We start from the raw sequence: 23,444 nt of genomic DNA, 5'->3' as shown, positions 1-23,444 counted from the left end.
AGAAGAATGCCCAAAATGATAAAGGAGGTGGAACTCCTCACTTATGAGGAAAAGTTAAAGAAGTTAGGGCTCTTCAGCTTAGAAAAGAGACTGCTGAGGGGGGATATGATAGAGGTCTACAACATCTTGAGTGGTGTAGAACGAGTAAACGTAAATCACAAAGACTAGAGAACACTCAAAGAAGTTACATGATAATACTTTTAAAACAAATAGGAGGAAATATTTTTTCACTCAAAGAATAATTAAGCTCTGGAACTCATTGCCAGAGGATGTGGTATTGTTGGTTAGCATATCTGGGTTTAAAAAAGGTTTGGACAAGTTCCTGGAGGAAAACTCCATAGTCTGCTATTGAGACAGACATGGGGAAAGCCAGTGCTGGTCCCCGGGATCAGTAGCATGGAATCTTACTACTATTTGGGTTTCTGTCGGGTACTTGTGACCTGAATTGGCCACTGCTGGAAGCAGGATACTAGGCTAGATGGACTGACCCAGTATGGTTATTCTTATGTTCTTATGCGATATCATGGGAAGTAAAAGATGCTTACAGAAAGACAATGTTTGGAAGAATGTTGATTAAAAGGAAAGGGAACGAGATTTGATATACTGTCTTTCTGTGATTACAATCAAAACAGTTTACATCTTATATACAGGTACTTATTATGTACCTGGGACAATGAAGGGTAAGTGACTTTCCCACCTGGTTTACTTGGTTTTCAGCTCACTGTACTAACCATTAGGCTACTCCTCACTCAGAGCAAGAAGTGAGTGAGTAATAATGAGCTAAAGACCCTTCTTTGGCTGGACTTTCCCCATTTCATAACCATTCAAACTATTATAAAGACAGCTTGCAATAGAACTTTTTCATTACTCTCTTAAATCTGAAAAGTCAAAAAATACTGTTTTGGATCAAGCTGGCTGGGATTCAGTCCTGCACGCTGATTCCAACCAGGGCCACTGAGAGGGGGGGGCAGGAGGGACAAAATTCCCCAGGCCTGGGCCTCCAAGGGGGGCCCGGCGCCAGGGTCAGGCCGCCGGCGCTGCAGTTCCCGGTTTCATCTGCCTGCCTCCTCGGCTCCAGGCCCCCCTGCATTCGAAGCGGCTGTCACAGATCGCCTCCCTTCGGGCCTTCTCTCCTTGTGTCCCGCCCTCACGGAAACCGGAAGTTACATCAGACGAGGGTGGGACACAGGGAGGGAAGGCCAGAAGAGAAGCGATCTGCGACTGGCAGGTGAGACCGCGGACTGCAGCGGTGGGGGGAGCGATGCGGGTGGCAGCGGCAGGGGGAGCGACAGAAAGCAGCAGGGGGAGCAACGGGGGGGGGGGGCGGGAGCAGCGGGGGGCGTAGGCAGGGCAGCCTTGCCCCGGGCCCAGCCTAGTCTCTCAGCAGCCCTGATTCCATCGCATGGCAAAGGCTAAGAAATTCTAATTGTTAGGAGCAGGGCATACCTGCAGTAGAGCTGAGGGCAGCAGGGGAAGGGGCAGGAAGCAGTGACTGTCTGTTTACTATGTTTTGAGCTCATTTCTGCTTAACTCAGTTTATTACAATGCTTCCTTAAGTAGTTACAATGGCAATAATTATACTCTCATTAACTAGTTCAATGTTCACCTGGGTTTTCATGCTGTTAAAAAAACAAAGCCTAATGGTTATCAGAAGTCAAGGATGGCCCCTGAAATATTAGCAGTGAATGATAGCTAATCTCCCTGCTAACCTCAGCAAGTGGTGGGGGTCTTCATTCATGCTCTTGCCCACCTTTCAAAATTCCATCCATCTCATAGTTTGAACTGTCTCTTCTGCAATACTGCCCAGGTAGAAAAGTGTCACAGATCCTTCACACAGAGTAGTGGAAACACTGGTGAGAGCCATAAAAATTTATTGATGCTAAGCAACATTTGCAGCAAATATATAGAAACTACGTATTTTTTTCATATTTTTTAAGTCTTATTTGACTTGCTTTCTCTGCTATTTTTAAGTCAGGTTGTCGCAGCATAAAATGAAGTTCGACCTTGAATTCTAGCTAAGGAATGAGCAAGTTCAGAGGAAATATTAAGACCATACCCTTTAGCCGTATTAATTATTCACCATCCTCTAAAAGTGCCTGGGCGCATAGCATTTGGATACCTGTTTCCATCTGTTGAGAAAAGTTGTTGAATTTCTCTCAGTTAAGTGCTGCAAAAATGTTGTTTTTTTTTTTTCTCATTCATCCTTTTGTAGGCCTGGTAGCTGCGCTGGCTCTGCATCATTAGAAAGATACACAACATCCACTGACTTTCCAGATGACACCCTAAACTTCATCAAAACTCATCCTCTCATGGACGAAGCCGTACCTGCAATTGCCCACAGGCCCTGGTTTCTGAGAACCATGGTCAGGTACGTGAATTGAGAATCCGGGGAAAAGTGAACATATTTCCAGTCTTTGTTGTGCTCTTTTCCTAGAAAGCGTTTTGAGACACATGGAAGGTTGCGTCGACATTTCCCATTGTGCTGGCACAGTTCTCATACAGGGCTGGTGACAGGGCTGAGCAGATGCTGCACAATCCTCAGAACAGTTTTCAGGATATGAAAAATGCTTCAGTGCTTTCCAGCCAAGCAGATCTCAGAGGAAATACAGAGCAAGGAAAGTTGCTCGTGGGTGTTTATTTATGGGGTAGCACGGAAACAGCTTTTGTGAAGAACTTCCAGTAAAATCCAGAGATATTCAATGTTTGCGTAAGGCATGTTAGTACATATGAACAGAATCTGGACATGATACTCAGGTAAGGAGATGCTCCCTAGGTGTCACCTTTAGGGTATTAAACCCATTGATGCCGTCATTATGGACAACATGACTAACCCCAAGCCTACTTCTGTGATTTAATGACATCTTGGCTACGGTATCCATGTGTGTTTTTCACTTTCCATTATTCTTTTTTACATTGTAAAGACAAAATCCTTCCACCACTGGAATGTGTTGTCATATCCTCAATGGCACAATGTGAAAGCATAGACTGAGGTGAATGTCGCTCTTTTTAATTCAACAGAACAAGCTTCTAGTATTTTCTTTCTGTTAAGCCAGTTACACAGTCTGCCACATTGCCTATATCTTTCTATTTTGGCATGCTACCAACCCAGAGAAATATACAGCCTCCCTCCCCCTGGGCCCACCAACATTTTGAGGTCCTATTAATTCTTCACATGCACAACTGTACTAGAGTCAGCCAAAAATGTTCACAATGTGGATTTTTTTTCTATTTTTAAAATTACAAGCAAAATACAAAGTAATTATTGGAAGTGGATAAAGTTGCAGAATAATGACAGACTAACAAAAACATGCAATATTGTCATTGCAGATACCGCTTGACCAAAATTGCAGTAGATACAACTGCTGGCCCATATCATAACCACACTGTGGTTTTCCTGGGATCAGAGAAAGGAATCGTTCTCAAGTTCTTGGCAAGGACAGGAAACAGTGGCTTCCTAAATGATAGTCTTTTTCTAGAGGAGATGGACATTTACAATCCCGAAAAGTGAGTATTTGGCTTTTTCCTTACAGTAATCTCTTACAGCAGTACAGTTTGGTGTCAAGTAGCTTACAAGGTTATAGAAATCGCTTCCCTTTTTGAATCTCTTTTTTTGCCATTCTCTTATCTGCTGCTCCGTGTATACTACCTTTCTTTGTAAAAGTTGCTTCCTGCTTTCTGTTATCACCTATGACATTTTACACAAGAACATAAGAAAAGCCATACTAGGTCAGACTAATGGCCCATCTAGCCCAGTATCATTCTTCCAATGGTGGCCAATCCAGGCCACAAATACCTGGAAGAAACCCAATTTGTAGCAAAATTTCATGCCACCAATCCCAGGGCAACCAATGGCCTCCCCAATGTCCATCTCAATAACAGACTATGGACTTAATAATGGTATGAGACTGATATACTAGTGTTTGTGCTAAACTGGTTATAGTTTAAAACAGGCTTGTCCAAGTTCAGTCCTTGAGAGCTGCAAACAGGTCAGGTTTTCAGGATCTCCCTAATGAATATTCATGAGGAAGATTTGTATGCACTCTCATGTATATTTATTAAGGAGATCCTGAAAATCTGGTCTGCTTGCAGCCCTCAAGGACTCAACTTGGCAAGCTTGGTTTAAATGCATGAAAAGAAGAGAATGATGTTGCATTAACAAGAAAATACTGCAAAAATAGACAAAGAATGCCAAAAAAAAGATATTGACCATTTTTATTCACCAGGATATGAAGACCACTTGAATAGGTAGCGTGTTGGAGGAGCACAATTCCTCCCCCCCCCCCAATTAGTGTGAAACTAGAAAGAGAAAAATAACAGAAGTAGTACTAAATGGAAGCACTCATGTGTCCATATGTTGGTCAAATTAGGTGCAGTTATGACGGGGTAGAAGACAAGAGGATTGTGGGTATGCACCTGGACAAACACAGCAGCTCTCTGTATGTAGCATTCTCTACCTGTGTGATCCGCGTTCCCTTTGGACGATGTGAGCGTCACGGCAAGTGCAAAAAGTATGTACTAAAGATCATTAATCCATTGAACTGCAAAAAGTAAAAAAATAAAAACAGGTTTCTAAAGGCAAAAGCCTCTGATGAAAGTAGTTCAAGAAAGATGGGTTCTACCATTGGTCATGAGATTTATTTTATTTCTTGAAGGACTTGTATTGCATCCAGAGATCCATACTGTGTTTGGTTGAAAGAAGGGGGAGCATGCACCCAACTGGTACCAGGGACAAGGTAAGTAGTGAGCAATGTGTATGAGGCTGCTCAAGGATGTGTTAGGGCCATTGACCTAAGTAAATGTGTATGGTTTAGGTATCATCACCAAGTGAAGTTTTGAAAAGAAGTGGGGTTACCACGTCATGCTGAGCACTGGTGACAGAAGACAGCTCGGGTTCCCCTTGTGCCTAACTGAATTCTGTGGTCACAAGGACTCACCTGATCATTTTCTGTCTGGGTTCAAAGAGAGCCAAAATCAGAACAAAGCTTAGCTCTGCAAATAGGTAGGGAGCAGTTCTGGGCCATCTGCAGTTGGACTCTTATCTGATTAGTAACAGAAAAGGAGTCTAGATCAGGCAAGAGAAAATTGGAGCACCCTTCTGCTACTCCTTAAGTCAGAGAAGCAGAGAGTACAAATCTTGATAGTAAGAAGAGGCTGTTTTTTTCTGATAACATGCTAGCTCTCAAATCCTTGGGCAGCTTCCTAGTGTTTCATCAATAAAATAAAGTAGTGACTTTCCCCATACTTGAATCAAATGATCTGCTGCTATTTAATTCTGTGTGCTAGGCACTGCAGTATATTTATTTTGGAGTAAGGAAAAAAAGATGCTGATGGGTAAGGGATAAACAGCAATATTTCTTGTTTAAGCTGGAAGAGAAGTGAGAAGGTAATACTGCAGATGTGAGTCTCTCTTGCCAAATAATATCGGCTGCACTTGAAGAGTTGGCATGTTTGAGGCATCTGGCAATGATGTCTCCATTGTTTGCCCTGGATCTGTATCACTTTATCCGCTCCAATAACAAAACGTTGGGATTTTCTTGCAGAGATAAATGCCTGACTTACAGATGAAAGTGTGCTCGTAAACGATATAAACAGTGAACCCAGTAAAGCGCCAGGTTGACCCGAATTATGCCTGTATATTTATTTGTGCTTGTCTTCTGGGTTATATTCGGCATTCATGCTGGAAATCTTTTTGTGTTGCCTTTATCTCTGCAGACCCTCATGCATTTTGTAAATTGTAATTCATTCTGTTTTTTCCTTCTCTATGTGTGTGTGTGTCTTGTTGTTTTTTCTCTTTTGTCATACAGAATGGCATTTGAGCAAGACGTAGAGCATGGCAATACAGAAGGCCTGGGAGACTGCCAAAGTAAGCAGAGCATGTACCCTGCGTTTGTCTTGGGTCAAAGCTTCTTTCTGAATGCCTAGAGTTGGTATTACATAGGAAGAGACTATATTCATGAACAGTGACAAATACCTAAACAGAACCAGCAATCAAAAGAACAGGTCCAGCCCTGAGCCAACTTTTGGATTGGTGCCCCCACCACCACCACCACCACCCATGATCCACTAGTGCCCCCTGTATCTCAAGTCTTCCCCTACTAATGCTGGTGATAAAGGGCACCAAAATCCTGAATACCAATTCGGCATATCTCCTTCCCCACCCGCAGAGGGGAAGGAAGAAGGATGGAGAGATACTGGAGTGGGATTTTGGTGCCCTTTGTCACCTGCACCCTGGGTCAGTGCCTCACTTGGTTCATAGGTTGCACCTGTAAAAGAGCAACAAAAATAATTTTATCTCTGAGTGTGCTAAAAAAAAACATTATTGTCATGAGATATCGTGGATATGAGACTATTTATATAGATAGATTAGATTTAGTACCACATGTCTTACAGTTATTAAAAATAAAAAAAGTAAGAACTATATGTGGAATACTGTTATTTTTTAAGGGTCCAGTCTACTAAACTGTGGTAACTGTTGCACTTAGCAGATGCATAACACAAAAACTACCATGCTGTAAGTGCAAAGGTTGTGTGATAAATGCAGGAGGTATAGGTTTGCGTCACAAGACGTATGAGGATTGACTTGTGGACCTGAACATGTATAGCCTGGAGGAAAGGAAAGAACAAGGCCAGTGCCGGGCAGACTGTGTAAGGACAAATCAAGGTCAAGTACATATGTATTATCACATCATACTTTATACTTTGAGTTTATCTTGTTGGGCAGACTGGATAGGCCATGCAGGTCTTTATCTGCCATCATCTACTATGTTACTATGTTACACCATCTGCCCTGCATTTACTGGACAAAGCAGACAGTTACCACAGAGGCACCATGTTACATGCAGTACCTCATATAGTACAGGTGCTCGCACACTGTCAGATACTAAAGTAATGCAGTGCAGGCCAATAGCAGAAATAAATAACTAAACCCTAAACACCAGGCTGTGGTTGCACTTCCAAACCCCCCTCACTCAGTACCCCCTCCTGATCTGCTTCTGATTGGTTCCTCCCACCCTGTCCCCAAGCCCTGATACAATAAGTGCCCTCCTCCAAGCCCAAACTCTAACCCTCCAATTCATACCTGACCCCCCCCCCCCCCCCACTCATGTACCCTGACCACACTTACAAAGGTGGGGCCCTCTGAGCAGTCCAGTCAAATCCCACCTCTTGCCAGGGAAACCCTACTCTCCACCACTCTGAAACCTTACCCCCTCCCACGGAAACCTGGACCCCCTTCTTCACCCACACCCTACCCATGTCCTACCAGAAAAGGATGGGTCTGCAGAGTTATTAGGTCATTCAAGGCAACACCAGTCCCTCTTCACTGCAGCCCCGGTCAGCATCTGCTCCAAAATGGTGCCTGAACCCCCCCCCCCCCTCCCCCATCAGTTGTCTTGAGATGGGGGTAAGTGTGGCTGTGCTATCAGTATCCCTGACAGCCAGACATGGTAACTAGCCATGTTCCACCCTGACCCCACCCTCTCCCACGATGAGCAGCTAACACGGGGATTTTACCTCAACAGCTGCCTTTTTAATGCAGGAGAGAGTAGTGCGCATGTGTGCTATTGTCTGCTGCACAATAAATCCTATAGCAGTTTAATGCAGCTTCATAGACGGGCCCCTTATTTAATAAGTATGATTTGCCACCTAACTCATTACCATGACCAAAGGCAGATTACAGTAAAATTCAATTAAAGTTACAACAGATTCAAATCTAAATCAATAAACTCATAACAACATTAGAAACCTAAGAGACATTTCTGGTGACTTCCATTGTGGAGTGTGGAAGTAGTGTCAGTGGTTAATGCAGAAACTGAAATCAAGAAAACCAGGGTTCAAATCCTACTGTGGCTCCTTGTGATCTCGGGCAAGTCATTTAACCTTCCATTGCCTCAGATGCAGACTTAAATTATAAGTTCTCCAGGGACAGTGACATACCAAGGAGTCCTTTTACTAAGGTGCACTAATGGATTAGCATGCATTAAATGATAAGACACCCATTATATTCCTATGGGCATCTTATCATTTAGCACGCGCTAATCATTAGCGAGCTAAATCTGTTAGCGCACCTTAGTAAAAGGACTTCCTAATATATTAGAGGGTAGCTTGCCTTGAACTAAGTACAGATAGCAACCGTTAATTGTTTATTCTGAACCACTGGCAGCCAATAAACCAGCTTATAAATAAATACAATGTTCATTTTATTTTCTGTTTGTACCTAAATTTCCTGCTTTGTTTTTCTTTCAGATTCCTTTGTGGCTTTGAATGGTAAGAGCACCACTTCCGATCTATTCAACTTAAACCTCTGTGTCAGCTACTCTTAGTTTATTTTCATGTCCTGCTTAGTTTTGAAACGTTATTACAGTTTCCCCCTCAATTATTTTTTATAGACATTTCAGCTACCCTACCAGATCATGAAATGTATCACAACGCAGTGCATGGTCAGTGTTTTGTATATCTTAAAGTATTCTAAAATGAAACTCCCATCTTCATCTTTGTTGCTTTCATCATAGAAAATAGATCATTCCATGCTGGGGCCTAATTCACTAAATTTGCAGTGCATATTTGTTGTTTTACAGTATATATGGTCATCCCTGAACTGATTTGTTATAAACAAATTTTTGCTAGGAGATACTTGCAGTGTGAAACTTTAAATGGTACATAGGGCATAGTAAAGTAAGAAGACCATTTAACTAGCACTTTTCTCTCCATTCAGAAGGCAAAACTTTGTTGTTTTGGTAGGTGCTAGTGTATGGACTATTTATTGAAGAAGTCAAGCTGGTTTTCTTAGTACTGTGCCCTCATTAACCATCACACCTGGGGACTTTTCAGTTCTGTTTACCCTGAGATTATGGCAGTAAGTTGGATGAAGGAGGAGAGAGAATTTGGCAAGTATTTTCTTTGACATATTATAATACCGCAAATGGCTGGGTAGACATTGTCATGCCTGGTTTACAGGTAGATGCTGCCTACAGATGGTTGAAAGGAAGCCAGAATAAATCCATCTAGGAGTACATGCAAGAAATGAAATACATTTAACTGAAAAGGTGGACAATTTCCAGCTTTCACACCTAAAGTTTTTGTTTCCCTATCCCACCATCCCTTCCTCTTCTCATCATAGCTTCTGCTTGGGCTCTTTCACCTTCCCTCTCTTGGAGTAAGACCCTGGCTCCAGGCCAGGTCTCCTGCTCCTCCTCCTCCTCTTCCCTCTTCCCCCCTTCCTCATTAACTCTTTGCTTTCTCTGCCTCCCCTTTACCCCTTTTGTCTGTTAACCCAGTCCAAGTCCACTTTTCTTCTGTTCTCCCCTCCTTTTCTCCATTGTTTTGTTCTTCTCTTTTCCAGTGCTATACTCCACTTCTCTTTATTTTTGTCCCTTCCCTTGTTTGTTATACATCTGTCCTGCTATGGCCAATTTAAATAATATCTAACACTTATCCTGGTCCATAGGAGCCAACTTTTCAAAATTAATGAGGGTGCTAAGCCCAATGGAAATAACCGTTCCCTGGACAGATATAAGGAATTTTCTCAATATTGGGGGTGCTCAAGCAGCCACAGCACCCACAGAATCAGCTCCAATGTCCTGGTCGATATTCATCCCACGATGGTCATCATTTTTGAAAACACCAACAACTGTGAGCAGATTTATGACCTGATACTCAGCATCACTGCAATTAAATGATTCTGAATATTAACAATGGACCCACTCAGCGTTATTTAACTGGGGAGAAGCTTTTCCTACCTGGTTAAATAGTACTAAATATCGACCATCATTTTTATAGTAATTCTGTACATGCACAGTACTGTACAATGGTGATGAGTATCCAGGTATACTATGTACCTTGTCCAGTGAGTTTACAATTTAAGGTGGGAAGTTATCAACATGGGCTACTGTTAAGGCAGGTTATTTTACTGTTAACCCCAGTTATTAGAAACTAGGTCTCATTTCGTAAAATGGGACCTGTGCTAAAATAACCCATCATAACCACTATTCCCTCTAAGCTGAGTGGGTGTCCTCCAACCGTGCTACTACCATAGGGGGGTGATGCTTCAATATTGTGTTTTCAGTCACTAAAGGCAGGCAGGCTCCTTGGAGTCCTGCAGGAAATTGTGACAGTGAACACAGCGCCACCCATTGGCAGAACTATAGATGGAGGACTCCAACTCAGCTTAGAGAGAACAGTGATTGTAACGGTAGCCCACATTGATAAATTTCCCTCCTAAATGGATATCTGAGGCAGTGGGAGGTAAAGAGGGTAATTTTATAACAGGTTGCTGAGGTTTGGAGGTCAAGCAGGCTCCTGTTTGTAGCCCATTTTATAAAGACATGTAGGCACCTTTGTGTCTTTATAAAATTACCCCAGAAAAGCTGCAGAAAACTTGGGTGCCCAGTTTGATCATGCCCCTCCACGTGTCTTTAAACATAGCACCTGTAAGGCCTGAGACTTATGAGGCGGCCTGTTATTAATTTACCCTCTTAGAGGGCAATTCTATTACTGAGCGCACCTGGTCAAGGCACGCTGATGCATCATGAGGAGCGCCTATTCAAGAACGGCATCTGGGCACCCAAATCTCTTACTAGAATACTAGCATAAGTCACCATCATCACACCTAACTTGCATCATGTCTATGACAGGCCTAAACGGGATTGTCCAAATATGATGGTTACGAACATAACTTACAATATTCTATAAGTTGCCCACATAAGTAAAAGACACGCCTATGCTCCTTCCCCATGAATGCCCCCCTTGCATTTTCGCCCTAAGCAAGTTGTGCACATACATTATAGAATAGCATCATACAGCTGCTTTTTACCCACGTCAATGTACACTTACCCATGTGGATGACAGTCTTCTGTAAATGTAGATGTGCAAGCAGCGTCTACAATTAGGCGACTAGTTATAGCTCTCAACCTCAGAAAGAGCTGCATAGCCACTGGGACCTGGTTATATGCAACACTTGACCAACAGTGGAAAAACATGGGTAAAAGCTTATTCAGAATTTGAAGGCATAAATAAACATGTGGACAAAGGTGAGCTGGTTGATGTAGTATATCTGGATTTTCAGAAAGCTTTTGACAAATTTCCTCATGAGAGGTTCATGAGAAAATTAGTCATGTTCTGTTGTGGATTAGGAATTAGCTATTGGACAGAAAAAGAGGGTAGGGTTCAATGACCATTTCTCCCAATGGAGGAGGGTGAATAGTGGAATGCCACAGTCCCATTTTATTTATAGAATTTAACATTATATCCAAGCAATTTTACACTTGTACAGAAAAGTGTTGCAAAGCAGTACTAACATAAGATAACCCAGCATTCCAAAAAGGAAATTAAGCAAACTCTCAAGTAAGTCTACAATATTGAGATTGAAGACTTAATGAGAGGAATTAAACAAAGAAATAAGAAAACACTTTAGGTATTAACATACCCCAGGTACTTGAGCTAGATACTAATTAAATGAAGAGCTCAACTCAATCTCCTGACACCCATTTGGTTGCCAAAAAGGCTGATAGGGAAGAAGGTTCAAAGAAAACATATTTGATAGAATTGTGTCTAATAATACATTTGCATGGATATCTTAGGAAAAAGGTCCCCCCCTACTTGAAGAACACCTGGTTTCAATAACAAAAATTGCTTACTTCGGCGATGGGTGTCTCTTGAAACATCAGGGAAGGTTTGAATCTTAAAGCCCATAAACAGTTTCTCTCTATTTTTAAAGAACATTCTCAATAACCATTGCTTATCAGGAGATAATGCCACTGAAGCATCCAGTATTGCGGAAACATCCAAAGAGCCTTGTTGCTGTTCCACTGCTTTCCTCAGGAAATTTATCCTCTGGTATACCAAGAACTTCTTTCATATAACATTTTACCATTTCCAAGGGCATAACAGAACACTTGGAAAATTTAAGAAGCGAAGATTGATGTTCCTTGCGAATTTTTCAAGAGTCTCACATTTATTCCTCAAGTTAGACAAATCTTTTACCAAAGAAGTCTGTAAATTCTGAACCTCAGAAAACTTCCTACTAATTCATTCCACTCGAGAAGACAACACCTTCACCTCTGTTTCAGTTTTTTCTGCTTTCAATTGTACTGAGAAAGTTTATGTGTAAGCGTATGAGTTTGTGGGAAAAAGGTTTCACCCAAGTCCGAAATCAATAGCCATAAAGAATCCAGTGTTACCTCAGTGAGCTTCCTTTGCAGAAACTCGGGAACAGGCACAATCGACAGTTCAGGTAATTCACCTTCCAGCTACATTCCATTCTGGTTGCCGTATCTCAAAAAAGATATAGCAGAATTAGAAAAGGTTCAAAGAAGAGCAACCAAAATGATAAAGGGGATGGAACTCCTCCCATATGAGGAAAGGCTAAAGAGCTTAGGGTTCTTCAGCTTGGAAAAAAGGCAGCTGATGGAGAATAAGCTGAGGTCTACAAAATTCTGAGTGGTATAGAATGGGTAGAAGTGAATTGATTTTTCACTCTTTCAAAAGTTTAGGGGACACTCAATGAAATTACATGGAAATACTTTTAAAACAAATAGGGGGAAATATTTTTTCACTCAAAGAAAAGTTAAGCTCTGGAACTTGCTGCCGGAGGATGTGGTAACAGCAGTTAGCGTATCTGAGTTTAAAAAATATTTGAACAAGATGGCGGATTTGTGACCGCGTCTGGGAAGAGAGCTCCTTGCTGCACGAGTGAAATAGATTTTTCCTACCGCAAAATGCCGCATACAAAGCGGAAAGGAGCTGTGAGGATTCCTCCGCGACCCGCAGCTGCTTCCTCTCCACTTCAAGGCAGCATTGAGCCCTTCCTTTCGCGTTCGTCTCATAGATTAGAGACGGAGACGCCTGCTTTAGGGGCAGCCGGTGGAGCGGTTCCCCTACTGGGCCTTGAAACATCGCTATCTCCGCCTCCAGAATCAAGCTGTCCTCCGTGTCCGGCGTCTGTGATGGTCGAGGGAGCAAGCACCCGAGACCCCATGGAGGTGATCAAGGTGGCTGCAAGCGGAGACCCTTTACCACAAGAAAGTAGCCGAGAAAGAGGAGTCCCTGTGTTTGAGGGACCCGGAACAACTCCGGAGGTGAATCTGGAGAGGATATGGCTGATGCTGGGAAAAATCGACTCTACTCTTCAAAATACCTCTGAAAAGGTAAATACTTTATCCCTGAAATTTGAAGACATGGTGAAAAATTTAGAAATGGTGAAAGAAGAGCTGACTACACAAGTTAAAGATTTAAAAAAAGATGTTGTTCAATTGCAAGAATTTAAAATCACGGTAATGAAAAATCAGTTGGCAATGCACAAAAAAATTGAACAAATTGAGAACTTCAATAGAAGATTAAACCTCCGAGTACTGAATTTTCCTAAAATTCCTGGTAAAACACCTATTGACTTATTTAAAAAATACTTGTTGGAAAACTTGAAAATACCGCAAGAACTTATTCCCCCTATAAGTAAAATATATTACTTGCCAACAAGACTTGCTGGAAAAGAAGGAAATAAAGATGGCCTCGGAGTAGAAGGAGTAGATCTCAACAACTTATCAGCAATTTTAGAACAATCTATTGAAATTGTCCCGGAGAGGGCTACCCTCTTGGTTTCCCTGGTATTTGAACAGGACTTTAACACAATATTTAAATTGTACTTTAAATATTCAAAAGAACTGTTCTTTGGAAACAAATTGTGGATATTTCCTGACGTTACTAAGGTAACTCAGGAACGGAGAAAATTATTTTTACTAATGAAACAGGATGTCATTAAGTTAGGTGGCTTATTTTTGTTAGCATACCCTTGCAAATGCTTGGTCAAGCTCAATGGGATAAAGTATATATTTTATGACCCAGAACAGCTGAAATCCTTTCTGGACATGAAACAACTGCATGCAAATATAGTAAAATGATGAGAGACGAATTAGTGCACATAAACCGCGTTATGTATAATTTGGCAATAATACCTTCAAATCTCCACTGATTATGTAACTCCCCCCCCCCTTAATTGAGGTCTAAGAAAGCTGTTAAACTTATTCTTGTTTAATTTTTTTTTTCTACTTTAAAAATTTAAAATTGGCTGTTTTTCTGTAACAAGTTTTGCACTTGTAAGAAATTAAAAACTTATAAATAAAAAATTAAAAAAAAAAAATATATTTGAACAAGTTCCTGGAGGAAAGGTCTATAGTCTGTTTTTGAGATAGACGTAGAGGAAGCCACTGCTTGCCCCAGGATTGGTAGCATGGAATGTTGCTATTAATTGGGTTTCTGCCAAGTATTTGTGTCCTGGATTGGCTACTGTTGGAAGCAGGATACTGGGCTAGAGGAACTATTGGTCTGACCCAGTATGGCTATTCTTATGTTCTTATGTATGTACATTGCAGTTACAAGGATTATTTGGTACTCTCCCATCCAATTGCCACATCAAAATTATGTATGCAAAACACATGACGTCCAATGATCATGCAGCACCTCAAAAACGAGTTTCAGGACAGACACAGGATAAGCTAAGAATGAGATTTCAGTACGCTTTGTATTCTGTCATTCGTCTCTGGGCATGGAAAATCAGATTCTTGACTTTAAAATTCCATTACATACGACAGACAGCGATATAATTGTGTATCTCTGTTTCCATATTTGTAGTCTCATAAGCATGTTGTCTTAGTGCCTGACCTGGTAGCTTAGTCCTAAGGATGCTGATTTAGTGTGGGCTCTAGTTGAAATATTGAAGTGTTTTTATGGTGTAAATGTTAGAACTTTGTATTTTGACTTTTATTGAAATCTCATGGAAATCTTGTATTTTTTTCATATAAACGTACTACTACAGGGACAACTAGAAGACCCAAATAATCCTTATTTGTCAGAATCTATTTATTGTACATAAGTAATGCCACACTGGGAAAATACCAAGGGTCCATCGAGCCCAGCATCCTATCCACGACAGCGGCCAATCCAGGCCAAGGGCACCTGGCAAGCTTCCCAATTGTACAAACATTCTATACATGTTATTCCTGGAATTGTGGATTTTTCCCAAGTCCATTTAGTAGCGGTTTATGGTCTTGTCCTTTAGGAAACCGTCTGACCCCTTTTTAAACTCTGCCAAGCTAACCGCCTTCACCACGTTCTCCGGCAACGAATTCCAGAGTTTAATTACGCGTTGGGTGAAGAAAACTTTTCTCCGATTTGTTTTAAATTTACTACACTGTAGTTACATCGCATGCCCCCTAGTCCTAGTATTTTTGGAAAGTGTGAACAGACGCTTCACATCCACCTGTTCCACTCCACTCATTATTTTATATACCTCTATCATGTCTCCCCTCAGCCGTCTCTTCTCCAAGCTGAAAATAGCCTCCTAGACGTGGAATCATTTTTAAAAAATTACTTATTTATCTCAAAACTTTGCACTCAACCCAGCTGTCAGTGGATAACAGGTCAGGAAAACTCCAGGCTGGATGCATGCCTCCAATCTCCTTTTTTAGCAGTAGGATGCTGTCATTTCACTACAGTGTCTTTCCCTCTTGGGGCACATACAGATGTCTTTATATGGATCTCATCCTTCTCCTGCCCCTTTGATGGAGAGGAGTAAAGAAGCGTGTGGCACAGACCACTGAATCAGAGCTAAACAAAGGGCAGCAAATAGGGTTAGCACTTCTTCATCTCTTCTGAATCACAGTGGGAAAGAGTGAATAATAAAAAGAAACCACAGCTTGATAATTTGACCAGCCTAATAAATTGATACCACATTAATAATGCATCGAGTTCCTATAATAGGAAAAAAATAAAGGTCCTTTTATCCTGCTCTTGAAGACTGCTAGCCTGGCAGAATTTTTATAAAGCATCAGGATGGAAATGTCTCTGCTTATTGCGCTTGCCTGCTTTTTGATGGAGTATAGGCATTGCGTGGAGAGCAATCAACACATCTACGATACTGTTCCTTTCTCGCCCTGCTAAAAACTGCCCCATTATTCTTACAAGAAAGCAGTGTTTCTGATCTAAATATGGTCAGTATCCCTAAAACCTTATCAAGATTAGTAAGATATCCATCCAGTAGAGGTGTGCATTTGGGGGTCCTTTACAAACTGCAGTGAGAATCAGTCTTGGAGTGCCTTTACACGGGTCCTTCCAGAATGCTAAGGCCACTTTTACCATGGCTGTAAAATTTCCTTTATGAACATGTGCTAATCTTTTAAAATTTTACTGTGAGAGCATTTACCACCATCTATTAAGGAGGCGGTAAGGGCTCCTGTGTTAACCTAGCGCTAACCAGTTACCGTGCAGCAATGTAGTCAGTCAGCACAGGAATATCCACTCTCCACCCTAGACATACCCCATAAAAAAATAATTAGCGCGCAGTTAGCACGCACACATCCCAAAAAGTGACAGCAAATGCATTAGTACGTCCCGTATTAGGCTTTTTTTGCTGTGTTACATGCCTAGTGCAGTTCAGTAAAAGGGCTTCTCGGTTTCTCAGTGTGCCTTAGATCGATTTAATGCTCATTAAATAGATTTGTGTACATTATAAAGTTCTACCATGCATTAAATTAAAACAGATGAACCAAGAATCTGTCTGAAAGTCAGAGAAAAGGCCCCACACTTTTGCCCTAAGCTCATCCGTAACATCCAATATTAATTCTGGCCACCATAAATTCTTAATGTAGTGCTGATATTCAGAACTTCTAATGCACTGAAGATATTAAATGGAAACATTATGCACTGTCCGTTTAGTGAATTGGGCCCGTCTGTTTCACCCTTAATCATCACATTCTTGACTCCTGGTATAGTATTGATTTAGGGGCCCTTTTATAAAAGCACAGTAGGGCTACCATGCGGGTGGCGCATGGCAAAACGGCTCTACCTTGTGGCACACTATAGCGCATTAGTTCTGGGTTTGCCGCATGGCGTTTCCTGCCCCAGAAAATAATTTTCTATTTTCTAGCGTGGAGGCGGGGATTAGGCGTGCCTGGCGGTAATCGGCCATCGGCGTTCGCTGTCTGATAACCGCCGGGTTATCGTGTGAGCCCTTACTGCCTGCCAAATTAGGAGGTGGTGAGGTCTCAGGCAGTAAATCGCCGTATGCCAATATTTTTATTAGTGCACGGCCATTTACACTTTCCGTTTTAAATAATGGACATTCCTGCTGCAGTAAAAGTGGCCTCAGTGTGCGGCAATTTTCACCCCCCCCCCCCCCCCCCCCACACTACTGCAGGCCACTTTCTACCACAGCTTTGTAAAAGGGCCCCTTAGTGTCTTCCTTTAATTGTATAATTAGGTTGTTATAGTTTTAATAGGATAGTGCATGGAACATCCTAATCCCTTGGGCCGCTTTGGTCTGTACATTTTGAGCATGTATTGAGTACCTGGTCTTTGTTTTAAATCTATGTAAAATTCTTGTTTTATCTGTATATTAAAGTGTCAGAGACAAGCAGCAACAGCTACAGGAGTCTAACACCCCCCCCCCCACACACACACACACACACACACACAACAATTAAAGTAATAGCATTCAGAAACCTAACATGTGACTCCTTGTTGTGATGCGATTGTTGTGGGTACAGAGTCGCATAGGAAAGGCCACACAAAATCACATTTAGAACAGTCAGTGAAACATGCAGTCATTACTGTTTGACGCTCAAAATTTGGCACAGGAAAATAATCGGCGCTAAGGGGGAGTTTTATATATGGTGCCTGAAAAATCAGCCCGGCAATCAATGCTGACTAAGCGTATTCTTTAAGTGGCGCCTAGATTAAGGTGTGGTATATAGAATATGCTTAGCTGATATCTCAGCACCTAAACTTACACGCATCCATTTATACCAATGAAAATGTGGCATAAATTCCAGCGTATAGATTTAGGTGCACTGGGCCATATTCTATAACTATGTGCATAAATTTCTGAACGCCCACGAAATGCCCATTTCCCCGCCCATAAAAATGCCTCTTTTTGCCTGTGCACATTAGAAGTTAGGCGCACTGCATTACAGAATGCTCTTAGCAAGTTGTGCGTGTAAATTCTAATTATTCCCAATTAGTGTTCATTAGCTTGTTAAGCCAATTAAGTTATGTGCGTTGTTATAGAATATGCTTGGATTTTGGTGTGAATCTCTAGGCATGCTACTTAGAATCGGGGAGTTAGCGCTACACACCCTTTATAGAATAGTGCTTAGAGTGGATTCCCACGCCCTGCTCTGGGCATCGGACTTACGCCAGCTGAAACCTGATGTAAATCTTGGCGCGCAAGTTGGGCACGGATCCTCCATATTCTAGAACACTATGCACAACTTTTTGGAACACCTCTGACCCGCCCAGGCCCCTCTCATGGCAACACCCCCTTTTGGCTTGCACATTATGGGATTTGGGAGCCCAACTTTATAGAACAGTGCAGCCAGATGCATGCGCAAATCTTAATTGGTGCTCGTTAACATCAATAATTGATTGTTAGCCTACAGCTATTGCGCATTAATCTCCCATTATCCAGTTAAGTTGCGCATGCGTCTTGAATCGACATTGAAAATTTGGGCACCATATATAGAATCCAGAGTTAAAGGGACAAAGGACTAGATTCTATATATGGCACCTGAAAAACTGGCACTGAAAATACTTCCACCTATGCGTAGTCTGTAAACCACACCTAGATTTAGGCGCAGTTTATAGAATATGCCTAACGGGTTTTTAGACTACACATAGTGGCCACACCTGTGCCTAAGTCTAGGCACGTCCATTTACACCAAGTAAAACTTGGTGTAAATACCGGCACCTAAGTTAATCACGAAGCAGGTGTATTCTATAACTGTGCATGTAGATTTTCAGAAAGCCCGCAGCCTGCCCATTCCACGACCATGGCCACACCCCTCTTTTGACAGCATGCATTAGAATTTGCGCACACCACTTTACAGAATATGCCTAGCATGTTTTGTGTGTAAATTTTAATTAATATCATTTAGTATCAATAATTGCTTGTTAAGTGGCAATTATCAGCGCTGATTGGCTTGTTAAATAATTAAAATGCACACGTAAATCCAGAATATGACCGGATTTGCGTACACAATTTTGGTTGTGCTGTATAGAGTCCGGAGGAATTGTGCGTTTTATTTTGTTGTTTTTTTAATTGTAATTTTTGTAATGCCTGCTGACACGTCTAAATGATAGTGAGAGAACGAATTCCTGGTGCAAAACTAACAGCACAAGCTTTAACCAAAGAGATAAGGGCATCTGTTTACCGATCCCAAGCACTAGCTAAAGCTTTTAATAGCAGGTTCAAAGCTTTATCCGTCTTCTGCGAAGTCAAAAATACAGCCCAGCATGTATGTAATTTGCAAAATGATATCTCCGTACTTGAGTGGTTAGACTCATTTTTGTCAGGCACAAGCTAATTTCCTCTTATAGCATAACCATGATTTTCCATTTGTAGGGATTTTTTTTTTTTTTGGCACCTTGAACTACATAGTTTTCTATTGCCAACTATTTATCAGTAGCAAATGGATCAGGAAATTTCTCTGTGGGGAATTAGTAGCAGATGACACTGTATCAGGACATTCGCTGCCCTGGATGTATTTGTCCAAAACAGATTTTAAAAGTACCTCCAATGCTAGTGAACTGCTATGGTCATTATGAAGAACTACTTAAAGGATAAAAGGCCTCAGAAAAGCCAGATTTTAGACTAGTAAAATTACTAGAAATTTCACTAACCTACAATCTGGCTTTTCAGCGGTCTTTTCCCCTTTAAACAATTCTTTGTAATGACCATAGTGTTTGCCATACTCGTAATGTTATTAATGATCAGTGAGCACACAAGCAGACAAAAATTATATTTTGTTTATTTATTTATTTCTTTATTGGCATTTATATTCCACAAACTTAATGAAGTCATTCAATGCAGATTACAATTTATCACATATAAAGATATCATCTGACAAGGCAGACGTACATATGAACAGTTGGTTGTAAAAATAAAGAACGAACAGACCACAACACAGCAGAAAGCAAATTCAGCCTCATAAATTGGGTTCTCTTTCATACCCAGACTCCCAACTGGCTTCACCAAATGCTTTGGACAAACAGTTGGGCACTCAGCATCTTCCGGAATGCTAAATAGTCCAATTTCTCTCGTAAAGCTAATGGCTGACATCTCGCTATGGAAAAGGCACTTTTCCTCATAACTGTCAAATGTGCCCCCTTAGGGAAAAGGTCTTCCCAGCTCTTTTCCCTTCTCAGGATCCTGTTCTGTTCTCTGCCTTGGAATGTTCTGGGTTTAATTATGTGGATCTGCCCAGATAGCATTTGAATTGGCCAAAAAGAAGAGTTGTTGGAAGTCTAAGCAAAATAGTTTGGAGAGGAACCTATTCATTTATATGCTACCAATAATTGCAGCTGAGCTATGTGGTTTTCTGGATAGCTGTAGTAGATAATCTACTTAGCATCTTCTTCTAGTGAAGCAAAAATGAGAAAAACACTCTAATTTGAAGTACTGAAGACTGACAATGGAACCATGCTTCCTGTCATGATGGATAAGCACAATGCAATGCCCTTATCATTGCAGTCCCTCAGCTTGGGGTGTAGTGCTACATTAATCACTGTAGTGATTAGCTGTAACTTCTCAAGGTTGAACTCTTAGTCACACCACAGCTGATCCAGCATGTTCTTTTGCAAAACATGCCAGTCAGACAAGAGAGATGGTTGTATTCGAGTCACCTGTTACACACCGCCAAAAGCGCTGTCACATGTGAACTGACACCGTAAATCACAGACTCTGCTCAAAGCATATGAAGCAGAGACACTATTAATAGTCTTTGAAAAGAAAACAAAATAATCAGCATAGGGGATCCTTTAAATCATTACCCATCAACACCAAAAGGGGAAGATGTTGACATCATCAGCATTTCATCTTTGTCAAGCAGCCGCTAGACTACCTATGGAATCAGCTTACACAAAGCAGGTTTCTGACCTTGCCTATTCCCATGTTGCTTCTAAAACAAAACCCAGAGGTAAAGGTAAAAAAAAAACCCTATGTAAAATCCAAGAAAAAAAACCAAACAGTAGGGGAAACCAAACAGTCTTGCAGTGTAAGTGTAAGACCCCTGAAGCAGACGGGCATGTCTCGTCGAAACACCGCTCCGTGTCAGGTCATATACACGAGTGGTGCTGAATAAAGTTTATTGCATCTTACTTCTGGCTGCAAGACTATTTGATCCACCCCTGCTCTTTGTTTTTCTTTTCCATGTTGCTTCTGTCATGGCCAGAAAGCCCTTTTCTTGCAAGCAAGGTCAAACACGCCTGCTAAGCACACTACCTAGTCATCTTCAGATGCATTCAAAGTCCTATCAAAAATGGATTGTCAAACTCTCTAAAATCTCCTCGGGGTGTGAAGAAACCTGTATGAGCAACATGGCCAGTAATCATGAGCACATCTTAAAGCAATCCCAGATGGAATGGTCCTTCAGTTTTGTATGCAGAAAGTGTTCATTTTTTTAAGCTTGCATTTTTTTCTGGACAGTCCATCAAAACACAAAAACTAGAGCTGAATTATTGTATTTGTGCTCATTTCCAATCTTTCATATTAACCCCCCTGTTTATGCCGTGCGGCAATGCCAGCACAGCCCAATGGGCTGTGTAGGCATTGCCGCGTGGCTGCCGCTAGCGCAGCTTAGGGAGGTAAGTCATGAAGATTTCACTTTGGTCTCTATTGTGCTGCATTGCTGAATTGCATAACTGGCGCAGTATGCCATATGACATCACAATATGTCATTTTGGAATAGTCCAGTGATATGGAGATTTACTTGTGATCACCCCCTCTGGTTTACTAGCTGAGAGACACCTATTTTAAGCTGCTCATAGCTTTGCAAATTCATTTATAGATGTTAAAAAACAGAAAATAAAGCACATAATAACATATGCAGATTTCAACAAATGCTATTTGCTGTTTTAGCCTGCATAGTTTTGGAATTGAGAAACTTGTTTAAAATCACTAGTGAGCTGAAAAATCATGCAAATCAGTTCAAATTATTTTGCAAAACTTAATTACACCTCAACAAGGAGTAATTAAATACTTTTACAGTAACGTCTTTGATTTTGCACAAGCTTTAGTGCAGACATGAAGCAACAAATAAACTGTATATCCCTATTGTTTAAATGAGCCAGACATGCAGAACATTTTTCACATATTATTGACTCATTAGTACGTTGGCCTTCTAGACAGCTTTGTTGTATGCATAGATTGGACTCAGATTCTGTACCAATAGCTCCAGGTTTAGGGTTCAGTCCCATCAAATCTGGAATTTCTTGATTAGCTTTCGAAGGTTGCCCTTCTTCGTCAGATCTAACGAAGAAGGGCAACCTTCGAAAGCTAATCAAGAAATGTATTAAGTTATGTCCAATAAAAAATGTATCATCTTATTTTCTTTTCCATGTTTTATTTTGTTTTATTTCTGTTGATTATCCATACTTCTGAGACACTACCACTGTTGGCACCATCACTTAATAGATGCTACCAGTAGGCAGAATATCTAGAGAATCTCCAGATGATAGGGAGACCAGCTGAGATCCCAAACTGGGCAAAGCAGAGTGTTCAGAGTTACCCAGAGATAGAAAAAAATACAAGTCACCTGCTAAACCAGAACAAAGTTGTCTATTGGACCAATTGAGGAGGACAAAGAAAAAGCTGAGTCTTTAGGTTTGACCATCTGTTTGCACATCATAAGGAAAACCAATCATCAGTAATGATAACATAAAAAAAACTATCTCAAAATCTTTAATCACTGCTCCAGCAGAGTAACCAAGCAACTCTACTTCTTCTGGGCTCCAAGGGGCAGTGCTCCCCTTTGGTTACACCCCTGCAGTTGCACACCAAGACTGTCCCAGGCTTATCAGGCCCCAGGATGACTACAAATGTCATCAGTATCTTGGATTCACTGCAGCTGTGGGATCATGGTATGGCTGACACACAAACAGATCTCCCTCAGCTTTCACTTCACCCTATAAATTGCAAATGTAGGTATTTATTTTCCAGCTAACTAGGAGTTCTTTGAGTTAACAAAATACCAGTGTTTACTGGAGTTCTCATGCCACAAGTACTACTGCTACATACCTTTTCTGGTGGAATCACATCGGTATCCTCCACTCCGGAAAAGGCATGAAAACAAGACAAGCCAGAGGAGGGGGTGAGAGAGCACTGGGGGGGGGGGGGAGTGATGGTTTTCCAGTGTTTATCTAATAAACACATCTTTTTATTTATTTTTTTTACATCGTGGGTGTTTTATCACTGTCTATTGTTTAAAATCTAAAGTCAAAATCCCTACATATAAGTAATTGTTCTGCAACTGGGGAGGGGACGTGAGGACATAACATAGCAGCAATCAGCGTGTGCTGTAGCATAACATTGCTCGCAGTCATTCCATAGCTCTTTGCCGTAAGGCTTCTCCTCTCTCAATCCAATTTCATTCATTTTCAGTACATTTATGAAGCCATATGTT

The 23,444-nt window shown here is 41.3% G+C and overlaps 1 protein-coding gene across 3 annotated transcripts in view; it reads left to right on the top strand.

The window, feature by feature from the left end:
- Positions 1–23,444, top strand: part of SEMA6A (semaphorin 6A) — a 259,483-nt gene that overhangs the window by 207,495 nt on the left and 28,544 nt on the right. For 2 of the 3 annotated variants that reach the window (XM_030193516.1, XM_030193515.1), the window contains exons 12-17: positions 2,213–2,368; positions 3,328–3,504; positions 4,368–4,508; positions 4,653–4,733; positions 5,805–5,863; positions 8,245–8,265. In XM_030193516.1, the coding sequence (XP_030049376.1) occupies positions 2,213–2,368; positions 3,328–3,504; positions 4,368–4,508; positions 4,653–4,733; positions 5,805–5,863; positions 8,245–8,265 (635 nt within the window). Of the gene's footprint in view, positions 1–2,212; positions 2,369–3,327; positions 3,505–4,367; positions 4,509–4,652; positions 4,734–5,804; positions 5,864–8,244; positions 8,266–8,387; positions 8,439–23,444 lie in introns of all 3 variants that reach the window. The other variant, XM_030193513.1, reaches the window with a different exon arrangement.

The sequence above is a fragment of the Microcaecilia unicolor genome, chromosome 2 (genome assembly GCF_901765095.1).
Source record: "Microcaecilia unicolor chromosome 2, aMicUni1.1, whole genome shotgun sequence".
Lineage (NCBI taxonomy): Eukaryota > Metazoa > Chordata > Amphibia > Gymnophiona > Siphonopidae > Microcaecilia > Microcaecilia unicolor.
The sequence above is the reverse complement of the archived record's forward strand: the minus strand, read 5'-3'. Positions and strand labels throughout refer to the sequence as shown.